Source organism: Lissotriton vulgaris, chromosome 7, assembly GCF_964263255.1.
Source record: "Lissotriton vulgaris chromosome 7, aLisVul1.2, whole genome shotgun sequence".
In the NCBI taxonomy this organism is placed as follows: domain Eukaryota; kingdom Metazoa; phylum Chordata; class Amphibia; order Caudata; family Salamandridae; genus Lissotriton; species Lissotriton vulgaris.
Window position 1 is genome coordinate 1,688,773,800 of NC_141695.1, and position 22,397 is coordinate 1,688,796,196.

Consider the following 22,397-nt stretch of genomic DNA (forward strand, 5'->3'; position numbering starts at 1 on the left):
CATTTTAATTTCTGTAATTTTTAAGGAGTCTGCTGTTTCTAATTGCCATAAAAAGCAAAACAACTTAAAAATATACAATAACCAAATTTGCACTTTTGCATGGAAGGCTAAAATGGTAGTTAGTTGAAACTTGAGTAGAAAATATTCAGAAACAGATATCTACATCTGCAACCTTTTCAAATTCAATGAGCCAGCATTAATACTTAAAAATGATCTCCTTGGAGGTGAACGGCGGAAGTGATATACCCTGCTCCAATGTTTGTGAGAGGGCGAGGACAGCTAAAAGTCTATGTAATGTATTACAACATTTGTATAGCGCCTACTGCCTTTATGTGATGCGCTGAAGGGCTTGCCTACATGGGTAGGCCCATGCACTGTGGGCCTCCATCTCAAACATGATGCGGGTGCCAACAAGTTTAGGGGGACAGTGGAGAGTTGCAGGGTGGTTACACGTTTGTGGCGAAAAGCCTTGCGACCCCCTAAAGCCACAGCCAGCAGGTGGAGAGGGTGGAGCCCCGAGCTACCCCTCCCAAACTCCAAGAGAGCAGATGTTTTTGTGCGGCTGATCCCACTGAGTAGAACTTTTCTCTCAGTGACAATGCAGGGAAAGGACTGGCCCTGGGAGGAGGGAGTGGGGAGTGGGCGGAGGGGAGGGGCCGAGGGGGCCCGTCCTGCCCATTGTCTACTCCTCAATAGCCTCGCGCTGTGTACACATGCTGGCCGTCCCGCCTTCCCATTGGCTGGCTGCAGCTCCCGCGGGACGCCATTGGCCGGCGAGTTCGCACAGGGAACATAAGTTTTGTGCCCTGTGCAGGAAGTTTCCAAAGAAGTAACTCACTCCGGGCTGAGCACACTAGAAGTCCGGAGGAGGGAGAAGACATCCGCAGCCAAGATGACTCTGTGCGGGACCTTTCTCGGTTAGTAAAACTCCCCCTAACGCTTGTTTGTCAAGGAATATTCGTCTCTCACAGGCGCCCCTTCCCGTGGCAACCTGTAGGGTTGTATGTTTGTTTCCTTTTTACTTGGTAAACAAAGTGAAACTGCACATATTTCTTCACGAGTCTTCTGCAGGTGGTAAAATCCTGAAGAGCCGACCCCATTAATTCTGACGGCTGGCATAGTCTCGAATCTGCTGGCAGAAAGGGCAGTTTGTTGGTTTTTGGACGCTTTGTTTTAGTTTTGTCAAACTTACGAACGGTTTAAACAGAGCATTTGGAGCCGATGGCTGGCACGGTTGGACAATAGGACGTGTCAGCACCTGCTGCCTGTCTCCTTTGTCTGCATGGACAAAAGCTGCCAGAGTTGCCACACGCTCTCCAAAGGATGCTTTTAAATTGTGGAACACGGCAAAAATAAATTAAAATACTACTTTTGGGAAACAGTATGGAGCAGGCGCGTTTATGTGTGGGTGTGTGTTTCTGAGAGAGTTGTACTTAAAACCGGTCTAGTTTTTCAATAAAAAAAAACCACGAACTTCCTGTGCGTAAAAAGTAGAAATAAAATATATATTGTGTTACAAAACGTGGGTTGTTGCCTTTGAGCTTTGCTTTTTATTCTCCAGGCCGCAAATGTAACGTGGGATTTGTTTCATACTGCATAGGATACAAACCAAAGTACATTAAACAGTTTCTACAGGAGAGAAAGTTCAGCTTAGTAAATCAGAACGTTTGGAAAGTTTAAACCTTATCCTCTATGTGAGCTGAGGGGAAGACAGCTTAGGAGAACGTGTGGACACAGTATGAACTTTAAAATAAAGTGGCAAAGAACGGAGCCACACGCATCTTTAGTTTACATGAGTGTAGTGTACCGTCTGATCTGATTTTAGTAATGACTTCGAGCGCTGCTATTTATCTTGGACACCAACTATTCCATTCCAGCATTTTCATCCCAGCGCAGAATCTGACATCTTTTGTTGTGATACGCTTAGAGTAATCTAGTCCACAGGCATGAAACAATGGTTTGAATAACACATCTTTATTGTAACAATGTCTGACATATGAATTACTTGAAACTGCATCAGGGAAGGCACTTCATTTGGTAGCCCAGTGTACGTGGCAAGGTTTATTTCCCCTGTAACCTCTACCTGACCAGGCTTTCATGGATTTTTGAGTCTCTTGCTTTAATCTCCAAGGAAACAGGAAATATGCCAAATGCTATTTACAAGTCCAGCGACATTTGCTAAAACACATATTTGCCAGCGTAGATGAAATAAGGGTTTACATTTATGTTGTAATAAAAAAAATCAACAAGTTAAGACTTTGTTATAAACTCAGTGTACCAATGAGTGCTAATTGGAAGAACATATACTCCAATTGTGACGTGTTGCAAGGTAGCTGAGGTTTATCTGTACTGTGATAAAATGGCTCCCACCAAGACTATTTAATGCACAAGTGATGGGAAGCGCTAGGGGAGGGAGACAAAGATGGGCTAAGTCTCTTCATACTTAAAACTTTACTTATATGTTAATTTCTTTGGGGTGCAGCTCTTTTCACAGTTGTTACACCGTGGGACGTTCAACTCTACTGCCAATTTAAAAGGAATTCCAAAGTACGGGCTGTAACTTTTTAGCTACTATAAGGAAATTTCTCTTTTGTGAGCTGTAGCTAGGTTGGAGTAGCTACATGGTGGATGTTGTAGCACTGTATATGTTTTGAGAGTACTTCTGTTGGGTGAGTTGTAACTTGCTAGGCACCATGAGAATATTTATATTTTTTGACTTGTAAGTCTTTGGCTATTTTGAGAGTAGATATGTTAGATAAGTTATACCTCTATCATTCTTTATATAGTAAGTATGTTGTGTGAGCTGTATACCTCTGTAGCTACTATAAGTGTAGTTATGCTGTGTGAACCGGTACTCTGCAACAACGTTTTAAGTAGCTGTGATGTACGAGCTTTAACTATGTAGCTCCCAGTAGATGAGTTGTTTATGTGAGCTGTAAGCCTTTAGCTACGTTGAGAGTAGTTATGCTGGAGGGGGGGGCGGAAACTCTATAGCTGTGTTGATCATAAGTATGTTGTATGGCTGATACCTCTGTAGCTACCACGAGAGTAGTTATGCTGTGTGTATTGGTGCTCTGTAACCATGTTGAGTGTTAGCTGATACCTCTGTAGCTACCATGAGAGTAGTTACGCTGTGTGTGTTGGTACTCTGTAGCCATGCTGAGTGTGAGCTGTACCTCTGTAGCTACCATGAGAGTAGTTATGCTGTGTGTATTGGTACTCTGTAGCCATGTTGAGTGTGAGCTGTACCTCTGTAGCTACCATGGGAGTAGTTATGCTGTGTGTATTGGTACTGTGTAGTTATGTTGAGTGTGAGCTGTACCTCTGTAGCTACCACGAGAGTAGTTATGCTGTGTGTATTGGTACTCTGTAACCATGCTGAGTGTGAGCTGTACCTCTGTAGCTACCATGAGAGTAGTTATGCTGTGTGTATTGGTACTCTGTAACCATGTTGAATGTGAGCTGTACTTCTGTAGCTACCATGGGAGTAGTTATGCTGTGTGTATTGGTACTCTGTAGCCATGTTGAGTGTGAGCTGTACCTCTGTAGCTACCACGGGAGTAGTTATGCTGTGTGTATTGGTACTGTGTAGTTATGTTGAGTGTGAGCTGTACCTCTGTAGCTACCACGAGAGTAGTTATGCTGTGTGTATTGGTACTCTGTAACCATGCTGAGTGTGAGCTGTACCTCTGTAGCTACCATGAGAGTAGTTATGCTGTGTGTATTGGTACTCTGTAACCATGTTGAATGTGAGCTGTACTTCTGTAGCTACCACGAGAGTAGTTATGCTGTGTGTATTGGTACTCTGCAGCCATGCTGAGTGTGAGCTGTACCTCTGTAGCTACCACGAGAGCAGTTATGCTGTGTGTATTGGTACTCTGCAGCCATGCTGAGTGTGAGCTGTACCTCTGTAGCTACCATGAGAGTAGTTATGCTGTGTGTATTGGTACTCTGTAGCCATGTTGAGTGTGAGCTGTACCTCTGTAGCTACCATGGGAGTAGTTATGCTGTGTGTATTGGTACTGTGTAGTTATGTTGAGTGTGAGCTGTACCTCTGTAGCTACCACGAGAGTAGTTATGCTGTGTGTATTGGTACTCTGTAACCATGCTGAGTGTGAGCTGTACCTCTGTAGCTACCACGAGAGTAGTTATGCTGTGTGTATTGGTACTCTGTAACCATGCTGAGTGTGAGCTGTACCTCTGTAGCTACCATGAGAGTAGTTATGCTGTGTGTATTGGTACTCTGTAGCCATGCTGAGTGTGAGCTGTACCTCTGTAGCTACCACGAGAGTAGTTATGCTGTGTGTATTGGTACTCTGCAGCCATGCTGAGTGTGAGCTGTACCTCTGTAGCTACCACGAGAGCAGTTATGCTGTGTGTATTGGTACTCTGTAGCCATGCTGAGTGTGAGCTGTACCTCTGTAGCTACCACGAGGGTAGTTATGCTGTGTGTATTGGTACTCTGTAGCCATGCTGAGTGTGAACTGTACCTCTGTAGCTACCACGAGAGTAGTTATGCTGTGTGTATTGGTACTCTGTAACCATGCTGAGTGTGAGCTGTACCTCTGTAGCTACCACGAGAGTAGTTATGCTGTGTGTATTGGTACTCTGCAGCCATGCTGAGTGTGAGCTGTACCTCTGTAGCTACCACGAGAGTAGTTATGCTGTGTGTATTGGTACTCTGTAGCCATGCTGAGTGTGAGCTGTACCTCTGTAGCTACCACGAGAGTAGTTATGCTGTGTGTATTGGTACTCTGTAGCCATGCTGAGTGTGAGCTGTACCTCTGTAGCTACCACGAGAGTAGTTATGCTGTGTGTATTGGTACTCTGTAGCCATGCTGAGTGTGAACTGTACCTCTGTAGCTACCACGAGAGTAGTTATGCTTTGTGTACCGGTACTGTGCAGTTATGTTGAGTGAGAGTTGTAACTCAAGCTACCACGAGAGTAGTTACGCTGTGTGTATTGATAATCTGTAGCCATGTTGAGTGTAAGTTGTAACCCTGCAGCTACCAGGAGAGTAATTACTCCGTGTGTACCGGTACTCTTTACATATGTTGAGTGTGAGCTGTAACTCCGTAGGTACTACGAGAGTATTTATGCAATAAATATGTAACAATTTTTTGATAGTATTGTTGCTTGCCCTGTGACTCCATCTAGTTTGAGAGCAGGAGTGAGCCGTCTTAAGAGCAGTTATTTTGTGTGAGCTCAACTTTGCAGTTAAAAAAAATTAACTTTGTTATTTGAGTTACAACTCTGTATTTATCGAGAGATTAATTAGTTACAAACAATTGATGGAAATGGTCATGATACTTTGTGGTAAGAAACTGCAAAGAAGTCGCAGACAAACTTTATAAAAGTGTTCTAAAAAATGTATAAGTGACAATAAATATGGTGCATGAGGGCGTGTAAGAAATGCTTGCCACAGGAAGAGACCAAGGCTTGCTATTGTTCGCGCTGGGGTGGGGTGCTAAAGAATTTCAGCGGCTGCAAACTTTAAAAAACTCAAAAGGGAGAGTGAAAGAAAAGAAAAGGGCATTTGCAAACCTCTGGTGCTGTTTAAGTCAGAAAGAAAAGTTCTAAAGTTGCTCAGTGCGCTTCAGACAAAGGCAGCCTGTCTCCTCGGGGAGGGGGCAAGCCGGGCAGACAGCTCGCCAGCACAATGTCAGCCCCGAGGCTTAGTAGAAGTTTTTTGTGTGTGGCAGCCCCATCTGCCAGGGGTCTGGGCTAGCCCGGCCCCTCAGCTGTTCCGTATACAATATTAATGCATGCCCCGGCCATTCAGCATATAGACATGCCTAATTGTAGTCTGCGTCCCATCTGCATATAGGGCTTATAGACGGAGCCCCCGCCCAGCTGGGAACCGGAGACCTGGCCCAATTAGAGAACTTTCAGCCGGGCCTGCCTAAAAGGACTTTGTTCACAAGACCTGCGACAAGCTCCAGACTTTGTACTTTTGGACATCTGTCCCTGTCTCTGCCTTATTTACATATATACGTTGCACGTTCAATATCCGCCCCATGCTAAACTTTTTGACAGAGTTTAACAAACTTTATCTATCCTTTAGTGGTCTTAAATACCGCACAAACTTTTATTATATTTTATATACATATTTTCAAATCATTATAATGTATTCGTTGTATTATAAAACAGTGTGTTTGAGGCAAAATATATAAGACTTATAACTCGGCACCAAAAGTATATTCATATAGTATAAAAATAAAAACTCTTGTAATTTACAATTTTAATCCTAAAATCACCACAAAAAAATTATTTTATGTGTATTTTACACACTTTTGACATTTTATAACACTTGGAGAACGTTTATCGGTCACTTCTGTGATAAAAGTATCAATGAAAGTGAATTTAAATTGTTTAATCTACATGAACGTTGCAACTGTAATGCTACAACTTACTGCGAAAAGTGTGTTTTTTAACACATTAGGTTCATTTGCCACTGCAATATTTTAACTCAGCTCTCCAGTTGTTTATTTGCCAACTCACTCACTCCCATAAATTAGCATTAAAACTGTATTTTAATCATTCTAAGATCTTGCCATAAACGATTACTTTTACATTCCATGTATTTTATTTTAATTGTTTTTATAATAAATAGATTCAATACTTTTCACTTCTGAGGTATAACTTGGCCGCAAACATGTATTACCACAGTTTAAATACACATTTTGTCAGTTCATATATAATTTAACAATAAACATATTGTATTACTCTCTGTATATGTCATACTCGCTTAAACTTTCTATAATACTCACAAAGCATAGTTTCTACTTAAATTCTGTAAGTTAGCACACAAAGTGTATTTATAGCATTTTCTTGAAAATTGTATCCTGTTGTTTTTTTTTTAATTCACCATTTGTCAAATGCTTAATTTCCCTTATAAAGTTGATAAGACTATTGTCAGCTTCATTTGCCACTTCAGTGCCATAACTTATAACCAAAAATGTACTTTCATAGTTTTGTACCCACGTACACGTTTTAATGTAGTGGTGTGAAGTGCAAGTCACTTTAGCACCATACATTATCACACGCAGGTTAATTATCATAAACATATTTCCAAACTTGTCTCTAAACGTAGACTGTTTGTATTCGTAAAGTGCCATGTATTATTTAATGTTGTCTTTAAGAGAAACAATTGTCTCTACCAAACGTGTGTTAACACATAATTTTATCACACATATATTTCACCAGGCAGCAAAAGTGTTTGAGGTGAACGGATTGAGTTAGACAGATATCTGCATTTTTCCTTAGAGCAGGCTGTGCAATACCCCCAGGCAATCAGAGGCAGATACCCTTGAAAGTTACATAACCTCAGAGCCTACAGATGTCTTCTTTGTATTGACAGTTTTGTAACTAGCTTCGTGCACACGAACCTCCGAGTGCTATATGTATTTACACACTTACAGCTCTTATGACAATGCAACGACATGAAAAGTGATTGCACAGTTACTCCTGCATAAAAAAGGCAACATGGAGCTGGAATAAGAGTGCAGGGGCATTGTCTGGAAATAAAAAGAGTGATATTTTGAGAGGAAGTGATGACACTGCACGGTAAGGTCATAGGGCGGTTGTGGCAAACAGAGCAGCTGTTCCTAAAGAAAGCACTTTATGAGAAGGGCCTGGTGTAGGCGCAGTTTGCAGAATGGATACCATTTCCGGGGCAGGGGTCGGTGCAGGAAACTCCACCAGGTCGGGAACAGGGGCTGACGCAGGAGCTGGGATAGTGAGAGAACTGTAGATGAGGTAATAACGTGGACGCAGGGAGGAAAAGATGCGGACGCAGGGACGGGGTCTGAGGTAGCAACAGAGACTGGTGCAGGAACAAGGTCTGAGGTAGGACCGGAGACTGGGGCAGGAACAAGGTCGGAGGTAGGACCGGAGACTGGGGCAGGAACACAGCGTCTGAGGCAGGACCAGAGATTGGTGCAGGCACACGGTCCGAGGTAGGGACGAGGCCTGAAACAGAGGCAGTTCAAGACAGAGAGGAAACGGCCCCTGGGGCAGAAAAAGAGGCAGGAAGAGAGGGCTGAGCGGGAATGACCGGTAGGTCACTAGTGATTAATGCGGGGGCTGTAGAAAGAACAGAGAGAGGCCAGCCTACGAGCAGGGGCAGCTGAAAGAAGCTGCCACCGTGACCATGACAGAGCTGACAGAGCTGAGGGCCTCTGCTCTCCAGCGTGCTGGGAGCTGTCCGCAGTGGTGGTGCTGAACCCTCCAGGCGCCGCCTCGGGCTGCAGCCAGGCTCTGACTGGAGGGTCTGGCTAAAGCACATTTGAAGCTGAATGAAGAGGCACGGGGTGGGCCTGCCTCCAGGCGTGCCCTGTCCCAAAGTTCAGAGTGCGACGGGATTAACAGATGCAAGGCCGGGCTCGGTCCAGTACGCTGGAGCGCTGTCCACCCCCACCTCTTTCAGAAGCAACGCTGTGAGTTTGGCACTTAATCTTGTTTGCAGTTTGTACTTTCACCAAGGAAGGCGGACTCAAACTTAAAATATATATATCCACTCAGAATGAATCTAGTGAAGGAAACGGGTTGGCATACCCCCATGCACCCTCCACCACTTCACCATTAGAAGGGAAGGGCAGACCTCTGCCTGAAGCCCAAAGATATGCCTGGGGTAAAACCCCTCCACAAAGGACTACACGGAAGGTGCATGGTCTCGTGCCCCCTTCCACCCTCCACTGAAACCACCCAAGACTGACGCCAGCTGTACAGCTGCGAGTGACTCTTCCTACTCATCTGGAAAGAGGAGTGCACAAAGGCACGGGGCACCATGGCACTTTTCCAAGCGGCCATTACTTGCAGCAGGAAAACCAAACAAGTCAATTGGAAGCAGGGGTGTGTGTCCAAGATCACAAAGTGAGCAACTGAATGAAACTTCCCTAATCCGTTCAAATAATGCTGTTTTGTGTCTCAGAAGGCAATGCCTGGGAAAGAAACTTTTTTTACATGTAATTTAGTTATTTTAAGACCTTGTTGTTCACAATTTACTTTCAAAACATGCAAAAGTGGGTAAGTATGGGAAAGGCGGTCCCGGCGCTTACAGGCAATAATTAATTAAACACCTATCAGCACTGCAGTAGGGTAAACAAATGTTTTAATGTAGTAACTATCGTGGACAACATCGATACTTGTATGACTTGTCAATTAAATGGAAGGTCTTCGTTCATTTGACATATCTCGGAGAACACCACTATTAGACCTTGGGGAAAACACGACGAGCTATAGTGTCACAACATGTCCTGATATCGCAGGTGTCCACACGTGTGGAATTTTGCAGTGTCCCACGTCATCCTATCTCGAGCTCCATGTGTAGTGCACTGTGGCATTTCTATAGAACGTTCTCATCTCTTGTTGGGGTCCAAAATCACCCACCAACTGTTTGAGTAGGCAGTCACCCAAACTTCCAGTGCATGAATGACGAAACGGTGTTGTCTGCAGTGTCATCATATACTAAGGTTGAGTTTTAGTGAATGACGCGGTAACGCACCGTGACCTTGTACAGCCAGTGCTATATAAGTTTGCACAATTTGCTTACACGGGATGCTCTCAAGTAACAAACTATGTACCCCAACTGGTTACGGAGTGTATCCCTTACAGGCAAAGCCATTGCGACAGCGAGGGGCCAAATTAAATAGATAGGTTGACTAAATTATGTGACAAAAAAGGAAAAGTATGCTGCATTGTGTGGCATACTCTGTCGCCACTATCTCTGGTTCGCATTTCAACATACAATAATATAAAAGGTTCCCAGACGCTATCCAAAAGTATGCACCCGTGCCAGATTCTATTTAAATATTATTTACTGACATATAATAGTTTTTTTCTTTTTTCATGTTTTTAACACCAGTTGCACCGTATGCGTCCAGAAGAGACCAGTCAGCTCTTAACCCTTGCGCAGACACATCCGAGTGTTGCTGGTAGATATGCGCCGAATTCTAGCGGTGTACCAGGAAACACTTTGTTTTTCGCCTCAGTCTTGTCCTTGGCACCGCCCACGGAAAATCACCTCCTGCCGGCGATTTAAAGCCAACATAAAACCGGTTCAAACTTGACGGACGCTGCCATTTTTCTGCAGGGTGTGGGGTCTCTCCGTTCACTTTTAAAATCAAACGTGATGCCTTTTGTGACAAGAGGCACCGGGCCGTGCAAACGGGTTATTGTGGTGCAGGAAGTGGGGGCGGGGGGGGGGGGGGCGGGGGGGCTGCCTTCCTTCACCCGTCCATAAATATTGCAGGGCACTTTCTCCTGGGCCGCTGCCACCTCCTGCTTGATGCGATTACAAATTATTGGACTGTACCACGAGGAGGCAGATCGTAGGGGAGGCAGGAAGGAGAGGAAGAGCCCACTAGCAACTGCAAACATCATCACTCCTTTGTGTATCCCCTCCCTTCACACACGCAGAATAACTGAATAACTCCCAACATGCCCGTGTATCAATAATGCATCATGCGGAGTGCAGCGGGCCCCTTCTGTTCACTGGGGCGCTGGGGAGGGTGAGCGTGGGCAGGAGGGGGACCCCACTCTCACTACAAAACGTCAGCAGCCCCCACCCCTCCATTCCATATACAGTAAAATGCATTTCACCTCCCAGAGTAAACAGATCTCTTGCAGGCCCCGGGGGCTGCTGGGTAGTGTATTTACAAGAGCAGCAGCCCGCCCCTCCCCCCACCTTGCCATTTCTATTAATGAGAGAGCATCGCGGGAGGGGTCGCGGGTGGGGTGGGGGGGAGAGGCTGCCTTCAAGCACGGGCTTATGAGTTTACCAGCACGGTGCGAGAAGCAGGTAGCACGGCTGATTCACAGCCGTGAATAGTGCAGGGAGTGTGTGCCCCCCCCCCCCCCCCTCAGCCCCCACGGACACTGTGTACGCGTGCTCTCCGTGATGTCACTCCGGAGAGGGACGGACAATAGCTGAGGGGAAAGGTAAGTCAGCAGTGACTCCATCCGTCACAAAAGCAGGCAGGAGGCAGGGCTGCCGCCTCCCCGGTACCTTGGACAGCACCAGCTGGGAAGGACACGCTGCGCGCCCTGCCATTGGCGGCGTCTGTTCACGGCAAGGCGACCCTCCCACACTCAGGGATGCCACAGAAATCGAACTGATCCCGCAACTGGGGTTCTGCACTTTCATCGTTTTGTTCCATTTTTGACTGTGTTTGTTTTTTTCCTCGTGATTCTGGGTATGCGGGGAAAGCGACCAGCGAGAGCGCCGAAGGGGGCAGAGCGGTCTCTCAAGGAACTCTGAAACTTTCAGCCTCTTCTCTCGCCTGGAGCAGCTGCTCCTGGGGGCGCCGCAGCTCTGTGGACACTGAGTAGGGGGAAGCCCCCGGCCCCAGTTTCCGGGGAGCCCCAGCCCCCGACTTATATTGGGAGCTTGGCCTCAGGGACTGGAAACAACAAGGCTGGTAGTCCTAGCTGACACTTATTCCGCCCTGGACATTTCCTGATAAGAAGGTACGTGGTTACGAATATTTTGTCACTGCATGTGTGTGCGTGCGTGTGAGCACGCTTGAATGGGCTGTTATGATTAACGGGTTTGTTGTGAAATGTGCGCGTGTTGGCTCTGTGACATTGGTGCATGACTGTCATGGTTTTATGAGCGATTGTGTGTTTGTTCTATGATATTGTATGTGTCACTGCTCTGTTTGTGTGTGTACATGTATCTGTGCATGTGTGTGCACGCGTTACAGTCCCAGGGGATGAAGTTGTACTATGCTGCTCAATGCACGTTGGTTTAAAGGTCACTGTACCGTGGACCGCGAGCCACTCCCTGGACGCTGACCCTCGCTCTGTTGCATAATATCACATTGTTCCGCATAGGCATAAAGTGAGCCCTTGCCATCGTTAGCAGCGTTGCGGGTAGCTTAAGGCGAAGTTTACTCTACATTCTGAAGTTGAAGCTCGGCTCTGGGCTTGCATAGCAGCGCTCAGGGGGTTAAAGAACATTGCTTTCTCGGTAGGAAGGCGTCCATCTTGAATTTTTTTTTAAAGAAGTTGCAACGGGGTGTCATGATAGTCTACCTTTAACACACCAACACGCAGCAGGACATCGAAGGTGTGTTTAGAATGGATGTGTGCTTTACCTTTATCGTGTACAGAAATAGACAACACACTAGTCTACACAGATAGTGAGGTGTTTGTGATGTTAATTCAGCTTAAACGTGTCTTGATGCAGGGTTGATGTGGGAACCTATTTTCATGGCACAGAGGTGCTTCGCCATTAATACATTTCAGAGTTTGCCGCAATCAACTGCACTGTCTATATGCATGTTTATGATGTGTGTTATGAAAACACTTACCCGGGCGAGTAAAATGTGGAGCTGCTTTAAAAGTTGCACGTTCGGCGTCGTCCTCCATCACAACGCATAGGTGTGGAAATTGAAGCCTAGGTTCAAGTTTATTTTCAATGCGCAGTTTATATTGAGTTTGTAACATGTTTTTTTACAGTGAAATGGAGTCTTTGACTTAATGCCAATACTCTGACGCAAACGGGGTGCACAGTGTATTCGAGTTTCTTCGTCGCCAATGTTGTATTTCGGTGCTTTCCCTTGGGGAGCATGGCCAATTGCCTTCCAGGGTGCTGAACTTCACACTGCATGGCTATGGGTGTCAGTCTTATTGTGGGGGTTCTTTCAGCCACTTTTAGATCTGGCCAACACAAGCTTTGCACATCTATTCTGCTGATTGAGGACCTCATCTGTCACCAGTTTAGTTTCTTCCATATGCTCTGGTCTCTAATTAATGGCACACAAAAAGTCGAACAAGTAATTTGACTTCACACGTGTTTTGTCCATTGCGCTGTCATAGAAACCCAAAGACGGAAGCGTCTCGGGTTCCTTTGTATGGGAACTTTCATTGTTGCTTCAACAAGGAGGTCGTTTTTGTGTTGGTCCATGCTGCAGTCAGCTGCTTTAGAGACCTTTCCTACCTCTCAATATCTGACTGCTAATTAACGTTTTCGATGTGCTTGCATTACATTGACTATTTTCATCTATTTGATCAATTTTCCATCTGATTAATTACCAAAAAGTAGCGAAAAGTTGGCTTTACCATGAAGTGTTGATATTTTTTGTTCCCGAACCATATCTAACAGAGGCAGTGTTTTTTCATTCACTTTACAACACCTCAAAACTCTCTGAAGTGCCACTCTTAAGGCAGACTCTAGACTGCTCCAACTCAATGCACTAGGATCTGAATTGACGAGAAACATCGTCAACAGCAAATTTACACCTGACAATAAATATTCTTTTGAATCCCTATTTTCTGATCATTTACCCGCACTGCCCATTGTAATTTCAATTGTGGTAAGATTGCAGCACAGCCCGCGCTGCAAGTTTCTATGTATTCTTACACATAGTATATTAAGTAATTACTTCTAAATTATGCAGTTGCCTATACAAATCAGTTTCTGGCACATAACTGTACGTAATCAACAAATATTGATAAGAAAGACCTGAACCCCCCCCCCCCCCCCCTCACATTTCCCCCCCTGCTTTAGTCTACCCTCAAGGCATGCTGTCAGTCTTACACACATGAACGGAACCAAGAACATGCCCCAGATTCGCCGCTTTGTCAAAGAAGTTGCAGCTCTCAGTATTCTGCCTTTTGGGGTATTGCACAAAACCAAACAAAAAGTGATGAATCAATTTCTTACAGTAAAAGTTTGCTTGCAATTGGAATAAATAATTCGTTTCTTAGAACATTGTATCTACAAATAGCCAATTGTGCATCGTACATAAATAATTATGGAGCACCAAACTATAACTTGACAGTAAAACAGGTTTCACTTATGGAGTACAACTCTCTCTAACATCAAAGCAGGGCATTTATTATGAGACCTTCCGTAAGATAGATCAGAGTGTCAATAAACTTACTGCAGGTCTTTCTGTATGTCTTGTAAGACACAGCCTTGAACCTTTGGACTGCAGTGTTTAGCCCTTTTGACTGTGACTTTTGTTTAGGTAATGGTCATATCAATTAGTCAAGTGTTGATATACACCAAATGTGAGCTCTATTTATTTCTTACACTGCTATAAGTCTTCTTTTTATAAAGTATGTCACAGACACACCCAAAAAGTCCTCAGAACCCTTTGAAATGCCTGCACTAAACTTTATAACACAGGCAGCTAAAGCATCTTAAATTTGGAGTTTCCAACACAAATAACACACAGATCCTGTAGAAGTTTTGTAAAGTTTACAGATTGGATTTGAACAGACTCCTGCCTCAATTTAGCAACAGTTCAACGCCACACTAACAATAACTCTTTTGAAGATTTCTCAACCCAAGCGACTGAAACATTTACATGTAGGAAGAGAGCTATTCCCGTTACCTAGGCCAAGATACACAACTTATGCCAATACAATATGGTTTGACCTTAAGATGAACCTTAACGCAATGTCATAACACACCCTAAATCCCCACTGACTGCATCACTTACTCCAATGGACCATTATTGTGTGCCTCAATTTCTCCCTTTCCATAATATAGTTAAATATCAAGGTATCTTGATGGAGGGTGCCCTGCGTGTGGAATACAAACAGACAATCCACTGTGACAGTCAAGAAAATGCGTAAATAATGCAGAGGGTTGAAGGTCAGAATAAAAAAAAATGCTTTTTAGGAGATATAAACCTAGTGAATTTAATGAGGTCTGTCACTCAATTAACAAAACCAGAGTAGCTTTAAATTACTTAAAAGAATGGGAATTCACAATATTAAAGATGGTTGACACATTGTTCTCCCTTAACTTGTTTATAACAAATGTGAAACACAGTGTTCAGCCAATGAGCGTGGGCTGGCGCTGTCAGGCTAGAGTTTGGCAGGAAGCTGTCACTGGCCAGAGCTCACTGCAAGCAGTCAGATAAAAACCATTGTAAATCATGTTTTATGCATTTTCTTTACTCTTATTTGTTCGAGCCTGACTTGCCCCATCAAATCTGAGGTTTTACCAGAGATAATTGCCCTCGCGTTTCTTTAGAAGCCCCGAGGCCATCAACTCAGTGGCAGCTTCTGGGCAACTAGCTGCCTTTTGAGCTAAGAGTTTTTGTCATCACCCTCTAATTAAAATACAGAATGGTGCTGTCGGCCAATCGGCTCCAGCGACTCACTGCTGGGAGAGTCACAGCTGCTGCTGGGGGATGGGAGATCGCTAAGAGCATCATCTACAGAAAGAGAAAGGGAGGACACTCTACAAAAGAAGTCCACACCGCAGGGAATATCCACGTGTGACACGCTGCAGACCTACCAGCCGTTGATGGACACCAGGATGTTGAAACATCTCATGTTTTCTCAGTGGGCTTAATTCACAAAACCATTTGTGTAATTTACATGCGTGAAAGGTTAAAGGTTTATCCTGGACACCCAGCTCCTCGTTCATAACATTAATATACATCGAGTTGGAGATTGTGCTCGTGTGTGCAGACAATCCTGACATGGTGTAGAGTCATCCAGAGTAGTTAAGTCTGACAAAGGGGTGGGGAAATGTGTTTTCCCCTGGGTGGTAGGCATAAACACAGAAACTAAAATATTGAGAACACCCACAAAGTCATAATTTTCGCTGGTATACAAAATAATTACTATTGGCCTCCCAATACTAACTATACTCTAAGAGTACACATATGTGAAGTAGTCAAAAGCAGGCTTCAGTTAACTTTTTTGGGAAAGAAGTCATACATTCAGGCTCAGTGGAGTTATGCAGCATTTTCTGCATACATATGAATTTGCCACATTTTCCACTTACTTCACCATTTGATGTATAATTAACTACCTACCCTCTGCCTTCACCCCTTACCCTGTCACTCTACAGCTATAAGCACTGCCACATACCCTGGTACCCTCCCCTCAAAACACTGCCAGCTATGCCAAAACTCAGCCCTGTATATTGCCCCTTTCCCTGCCACAGTACCTGAAACAAAAGAGTCTAGAGCAAAAAAAGATCAAAAGTCCCTATAAAAAAACACCATAAAGGGGTTCTTGTGCAATGGCAGGCTCTTTACAAAAGGTAATCTAATGACATTTTAGTTTATCATTGCTCTAGTCAAGTGTTAAACTGGTGTCGAAATGACAAATGACAAACTAATGCCATTATAGACAGTGACACATTAAGTTGCATAGTTTCCCTTTTCTTTCAATATTTTTTTCTTCTCTGCCACATAGTTTGGCCTGCCTTTGCTGCATAATTTCAGTGGCCCTTCATATAATCCCATGTTCTTCATATGAAGTGAGGAAGGGAGTTGAAAAATGTACACGTACTGTATTGCCCACTATGTTTACACCCTACAGGATTAGAGATGGGAATCTCAGACTTTTGGTGACTTTAAAATACATAACAAATGTTCACAGAATAGTATGAGTGTAAACATCAGACTACTATGACTTTTTATGGGAATCAGATCCTGTGTGAGATGCTATCCATATCTTTTCAAAACTACACGGAAACATACTCTATATAGGTAACTTCCATCCAGCAGCTATTGGATTTAACTTGTATTTTACTTTCTACATTACTTCTGCTAATGGGGCTTCTATTCAAAGAAATTTGACTCTTTATGGTCAACAGGGTCCAGTGGATGGTGAACTTGCCAGGCGAATAGCCTTCACTGCACTTCAGATTCAAGGTTTCACTACCCTGAATAGGTTGTAGTGTGAGAAAGCACACACTGACCGAAAATGGGTGAAAATCAGATCAGATCCTACTAACCTCATCTGCAGGACAGAAATCAGAAAATAATTGTTTGCAAAGGTAGTCATAACTGAAGCACAATGCATCAGTAAGTTAAGGACAAGTGAAATAACCGTAAACCAGCACATGTACCATGAAATGATTGAATGTATACAGGTGAAAAATGTGAAAAGTTCAAATTGTGCATAAGAAATGTAAAACAAAAGTGCATTGTACAAATGTACATTAGGTAAAGGAACTCAACTTAGTGTACACTGAAAAAAATAAACAGGACGTTTGTGTATGTGAAATAAAGACCCAAATAAGTGAACGTTAAGTGTAGAAAACATTTAACCAGTGAATAAATATGGACTAAGAGTACAATCAAGAAGAAACATTAAAAAGTGGCATATAATAGAGGGAGAAGTGGGTAAGGTGTATTCAGTACACACAACATTTACTGTGTGTACATTAAGTACACAATTACAGGAAGCAAAAAACATACATTAGGTTCTTGAAACAGTACATAAGTATATGTTAGCTGTGGAAACACATTTTTTCATATATTAGGTAAAGATTTAATATTAACTAAGTGCCCTTAATCATGTGAAAGTAAGGGGGTGTAATAGCAAGGGACACAGGAAATATACCTATGTTACGTACTTTCTACATTACTTCTGCTAATGGGGCTTCTATTCAAAGAAATTTGACTCTTTATGGTCAACAGGGTCCAGTGGATGGTGAACTTGCAGGGGAATAGCCTTCACTGCAATTCAGATTCAAGGTCTTACTACCCTGAATAGGTTGTGGTGTGAGAAAGCACACACTGACCGAAAATGGGTGAAAATCAGATCCTACTAACCTCATCTGCAGGACAGAAATCAGAAAATAAATATTTGCAAAGGTAGTCATAACTGAAACACAATGCATCAGTAAGTTAAGGACATGTGAAATAACCGTAAACCAGTACATGTACCATGAAATGATTGAATGTAAAAAGGTGAAAAGTTTGAAAAGTTCAAATTGTGCATAAGAAATGTAAAACAAAAGTACATTGTACAAATGTACATTAGGTAAAGGAACTCAACTTAGTGTACACTGAGAAAAATGAACAGGACGTTTGTGTATGTGAAGTAAAGACCCAAATAATTGAACGTTAAGTGTAGAAAACATTTAATCAGTGAATAAATATGGACTAAGAGTACAATCAAGAAGAAACATTAAACACGTGGCATATAATAGAGCGAGAAGTGGGTAAGGTGTATTAAGTACATAAAACATTTAATGTGTGTACATTAAGTACACAATTACAGGAAGCGAAAAACATACATTAAGTTCCGGAAACAGTACATAAGTATATGTTAGCTGTGGAAACAATTTTTCCATATATTAGGTTAAGATTTAATATTAACTAAGTGCCCTTAATCACGTGAAAGTAAGGGTGTGTAATAGCAAGGGACACAGGAAACATTATACCTATGTTACATACTTTCTACATTACTTCTGCTAATGGGGCTTCTATTCAAAGAAATTTGACTCTTTATGGTCAACAGGGTCCAGTGGATGGTGAACTTGCAGGGGAATAGCCTTCACTGCAATTCAGATTCAAGGTCTTACTACCCTGAATAGGTTGTGGTGTGAGAAAGCACACACTGACCAAAAATGGGTGAAAATCAGATCAGATCCTACTAACCTCATCTGCAGGACAGAAATCAGAAAATAATTATTTACAAAGGTATTCATAACTGAAACATAATGCATCAGTAAGTTAAGGACATGTGAAATAACCGTAAACCAGTACATGTACCATGAAATGATTGAATGTATACAAGTGAAAATGTGAAAAGTTCAAATTGTGCATAAGAAATGTAAAACAAAAGTACATTGTACAAATGTACATTAGGTAAAGGAACTCAACTTAGTGTACACTGAGAAAAATGAATAGGACATTTGTGTATGTGAAGTAAAGACCCAAATAAGTGAATGTTAAGTGTAGAAAGCATTTAACCAGTGAATCAATACGGACTAAGAGTACAATCAAGAAGAAACATTAAAAAAGTGGCATATATTAGAGGGAGAAGTGAGTAAGGTGTATTAAGTACATAAAACATTTAATGTGTGTACATTAAGTAAACAATTACAGGAAGCGAAAAACATACATTAAGTTCTGGAAACAATACATAAGTATATGTTAGCTGTGGAAACATTTTTTTCATATATTAGGTAAAGATTTAATATTAACTAAGTGCCCTTAATCACTTGAATGTAAGGGTGTGTAATAGCAAGGAACACAGGAAACATTATACCTATGTTACGAACTTGAGGAATCAGGTACCAATTAACTAAAGGAAACATTAAAGAAGTGTATGTTAAGTACAGGCAAAACTAAATACAATTAGTAACTTTTAATGCAGTAAGTATGGAAAATATGGAATCGGTTTATGGTAAATAAGGCCGAAACAAAATATGTTAGTTCATTACAAAAAATAAGTTAAATATGTAACAGGTAATGTAAATACAAATCTAATGTATGTTAGGGACAGATAATAGTGTACATATGAACGTATGGTGCAGGAAATATGAAACTAATTACTACTAAGTATAAACAGCCTGAAAACCCGTTTCTGTTATAGGAAATATGTGTCTGTTATGTACACAGAGGATGAAAAGTGTACATTACGTGCAAGAGAAATTAAATAAAAGTACATTATGTACACAGAACATGACATGTGCACATCACAGGCCAGAAAGATTTAAAAAGTGTAAGTTATGTTCACTGATCATGAAAATTGCCATTCAAAATAAGTGTGGTAAGCATGGGCCCATGAACAATATGTGAGGTACATTGAATAAACAATATTTAAAGTAAGTTCATGAATCACCAAATATGTGCGCCATACATTAAAATAACTTGAACCAAAACATCTAACCGTTTGTAAAATATACTAACAAATGTAATATACATCAAGTAAGTCAAATAAACGTGAGTTAAGTATATGCACAAGTAGTATATTTAGAAAAACCACAGGGAATACTATATATATATATATATCGCTAGAATACGTGCACGCTAGAATAAGTCCATGAAACTTGAAATACGAGATAAGCGCAAGACAATGTAAATAATTGTACATTATGTAAAGAAGACGAGCACACCATAGAAAATAACCTGAAGGGATTGTGCAGTGGCTAAAGGAAACAAAAAGAGGACTTTAGTTACAGGAAAAGTAAACTATCTGTTATATATAAGGAAAACATTATATAAGTTATTGTTCCATAAAGGAAGCATGAGTATGGTTTCTCCTTTTTGGAAGGTGGTTTGCTGTCAGATTATATTAGGCAACATATATTTTTTTCTTGGACTGTTGCCATATAGTCATTTAATCTGCATTTGGACATTGTTTTGTTTACTGTTTGGTATTTTGAAACTGGCGCAGCTTCTGAAACTAAAAAACTTCCATGTGTTTTCCACGTCTTGTTTCAGTTTCCATTACTTTAAGGTTGTTTGGTATAAGCCCCCCCAGACTTTGTTACTCTCAATGTGTCATGTGCATCACACTATCCAGTTGAAGTTGGGTGCACCAAGTAGTTTATGCTATGTTATGTTGTGGTATGGTATGCTTGGACCAAATATACTGGGCAAAATATATCTCATTGGAAAGACTATTCAGGGCGGGCCTTTGGAGGTTGGAGGTTGTGGTACAGTCTAGACTTGTTTCTCGTGGCTTACTGAGAAGAATGCTGGTGCCTTTTTAGTATATCTTAGTTTCTTTATTAGGAGCTTTGTAAGCCTCCATTTGGGTCCAATAAAGATCTTTTCAAAGCTGTATGTGAGTCTGTGGGTGCTGTGTGAAGGCCTTTCATGATGAAGACTATTTTGGTGAAACGTGTTGGTCTATCTGGGTTATTTACAAGTCTTTAATGGGATATCTCATCGCCTGCTTTGACTATTTGATGGTTTGACCAGGTTGTGTGAGGGCTAAGTGTGGCTGGGAATGTCAGTATTACCTTTGTGATGATAGCTGGTGGCACATACAGTGTGTGTTGAGAGCTATTTGGGGGTCTCCGGGCTGGGTGATGATTTGTTTACCCCAATGTTATGGTCTGGTGGTGTCTGTACGAGGGATTAGTGGGTCATATGAGGTTTTTACTTTTTTTAATTCTTAATGTGGCTCTCATTTCTGGTGATGAGCACTGAAATGGCCCAGCAATCCCTCTTTCTCCAACCTTTGCCCTCTTCTGTCAGGCGTTCTTTATGGCTGGGGGTCGCCTACTCCCAGTCAGGTTTTTGTTTATGGCTGGGGGTCTTCTGCTCCCCGGTTCCTTACTTAATGAGTTTGTCCATTGCTAATTTCAATGGGTGACCAAGGGTCCCTGAATAAGGGGGTCTGGGTGAGGAGTGGGGGACAAGTGCTACCCCAGCAGGCCCAGGCCACTCCAATCTTGAGAAACAAAGCAAGTAATTATCCCTGGAAAGAAGCCAGCTGAGCTTAATGGGAGAAAAGGCAATAACCAGCCCATGTGCCTCGGCTGTGGCAGGAGTCATGGCCTACGTGCACGACAGCAAGGGGTGGGGGTGGGGAAAGGAAATGTACAAGCAACAATCAACAAACACAATCACAAGAGACCCAGTTGCATACCCAGGAATCCCTGAGCCGCGGCCAGAGAAGGTTTCAAACAAAGCTAAGGAGGATGGTGAAATCACTGTTAACAACACATAGTCGAACTTGACTACAACCAAAGGCACAAACATCAGAGACTGGAATAGATCAAAAGCCACTGAAAGAACTGTGCAGAGCAGTCGGTGGAACAGGGAGAGGGATGAAGTGGACAGTTTCAGAAGCATACACACTAATTGCAAACAAAAACGAAGAGGACCATGGGGATAAACATGTGAAAACAACCATGTGCACAAACAACCGGTGCACAGACAATTGTCATCTCGCTCATACAGCCCAAACAAGATGACAGTCAATGATACACGCCCAAAAACCCTCACACATACCTAATGTCAGAAAAAGACAATAAAATAATCGCAAAAACAGAAAAACAAACGCTGTCCGGACCACGCCACAAGAATTACAGATTCACACAGAACAATAATCAGAAATATACACACAAACACTATCAAAACCGCACATAATTGCAATCACAGTCACACACACGCATATGCATACACTCACACAACGCTTTCCACAAATAATTAGATGCAGCACCCCAACAAACAGATGCACAGAACTACAGACAGGCGTTCACAGCACAAACACACTGACAAACCAAACACACAGCGAACATTTAAACAGATGCATATATCCATAAAAACACGCACACTCACAAGCACAACAAAGGTAGATGCGCACACCCACGTGCACAAAAATAACTGCCACAGTTGAACTAAAAAAAACAAACACAAAAGCACAAAGACAAAAAGGCAGAAAGAGACAGTTACAAACACAGAAATCTGCAGCGATTGTGTACCTAAAGAATGTTTGGCCCCAACTCCCAACAGCAGGTAAGCCCAGCAAAGTCAAAGGTTCCAAACAAGGGATTTAAATGGTATTCATTTCACAAGAGGCCAAAGGTCAAATGTTTCCAGAAAACCCCCACTGCCCCTCACATTGCCCAGCTAGCCAGTCCCGTGGCCTCCGAGCTGGGAATCAATACCTTCCCAATATGCTTGTCTTGATTATCAGCCTGTGTTAACACTGCGAGCGGGTCAGC

The 22,397-nt window shown here is 42.5% G+C and overlaps 1 protein-coding gene across 7 annotated transcripts in view; it reads left to right on the forward strand.

The window, feature by feature from the left end:
• Positions 1 to 847: 847 nt before the first annotated feature.
• Positions 848 to 22,397, forward strand: part of MYT1 (myelin transcription factor 1) — a 124,414-nt gene continuing 102,864 nt past the window's right edge. For 5 of the 7 annotated variants that reach the window (XM_086932793.1, XM_086932796.1, XM_086932797.1 and 2 more), the window contains exon 1: positions 848 to 917. In XM_086932793.1, coding sequence (XP_086788919.1) covers positions 893 to 917 — 25 coding nt within the window. In that variant the 5' untranslated portion in view covers positions 848 to 892. Of the gene's footprint in view, positions 918 to 10,720; positions 11,471 to 22,397 lie in introns of those variants that run through there. The other 2 variants (XM_086932798.1, XM_086932799.1) reach the window with 1 other exon arrangement.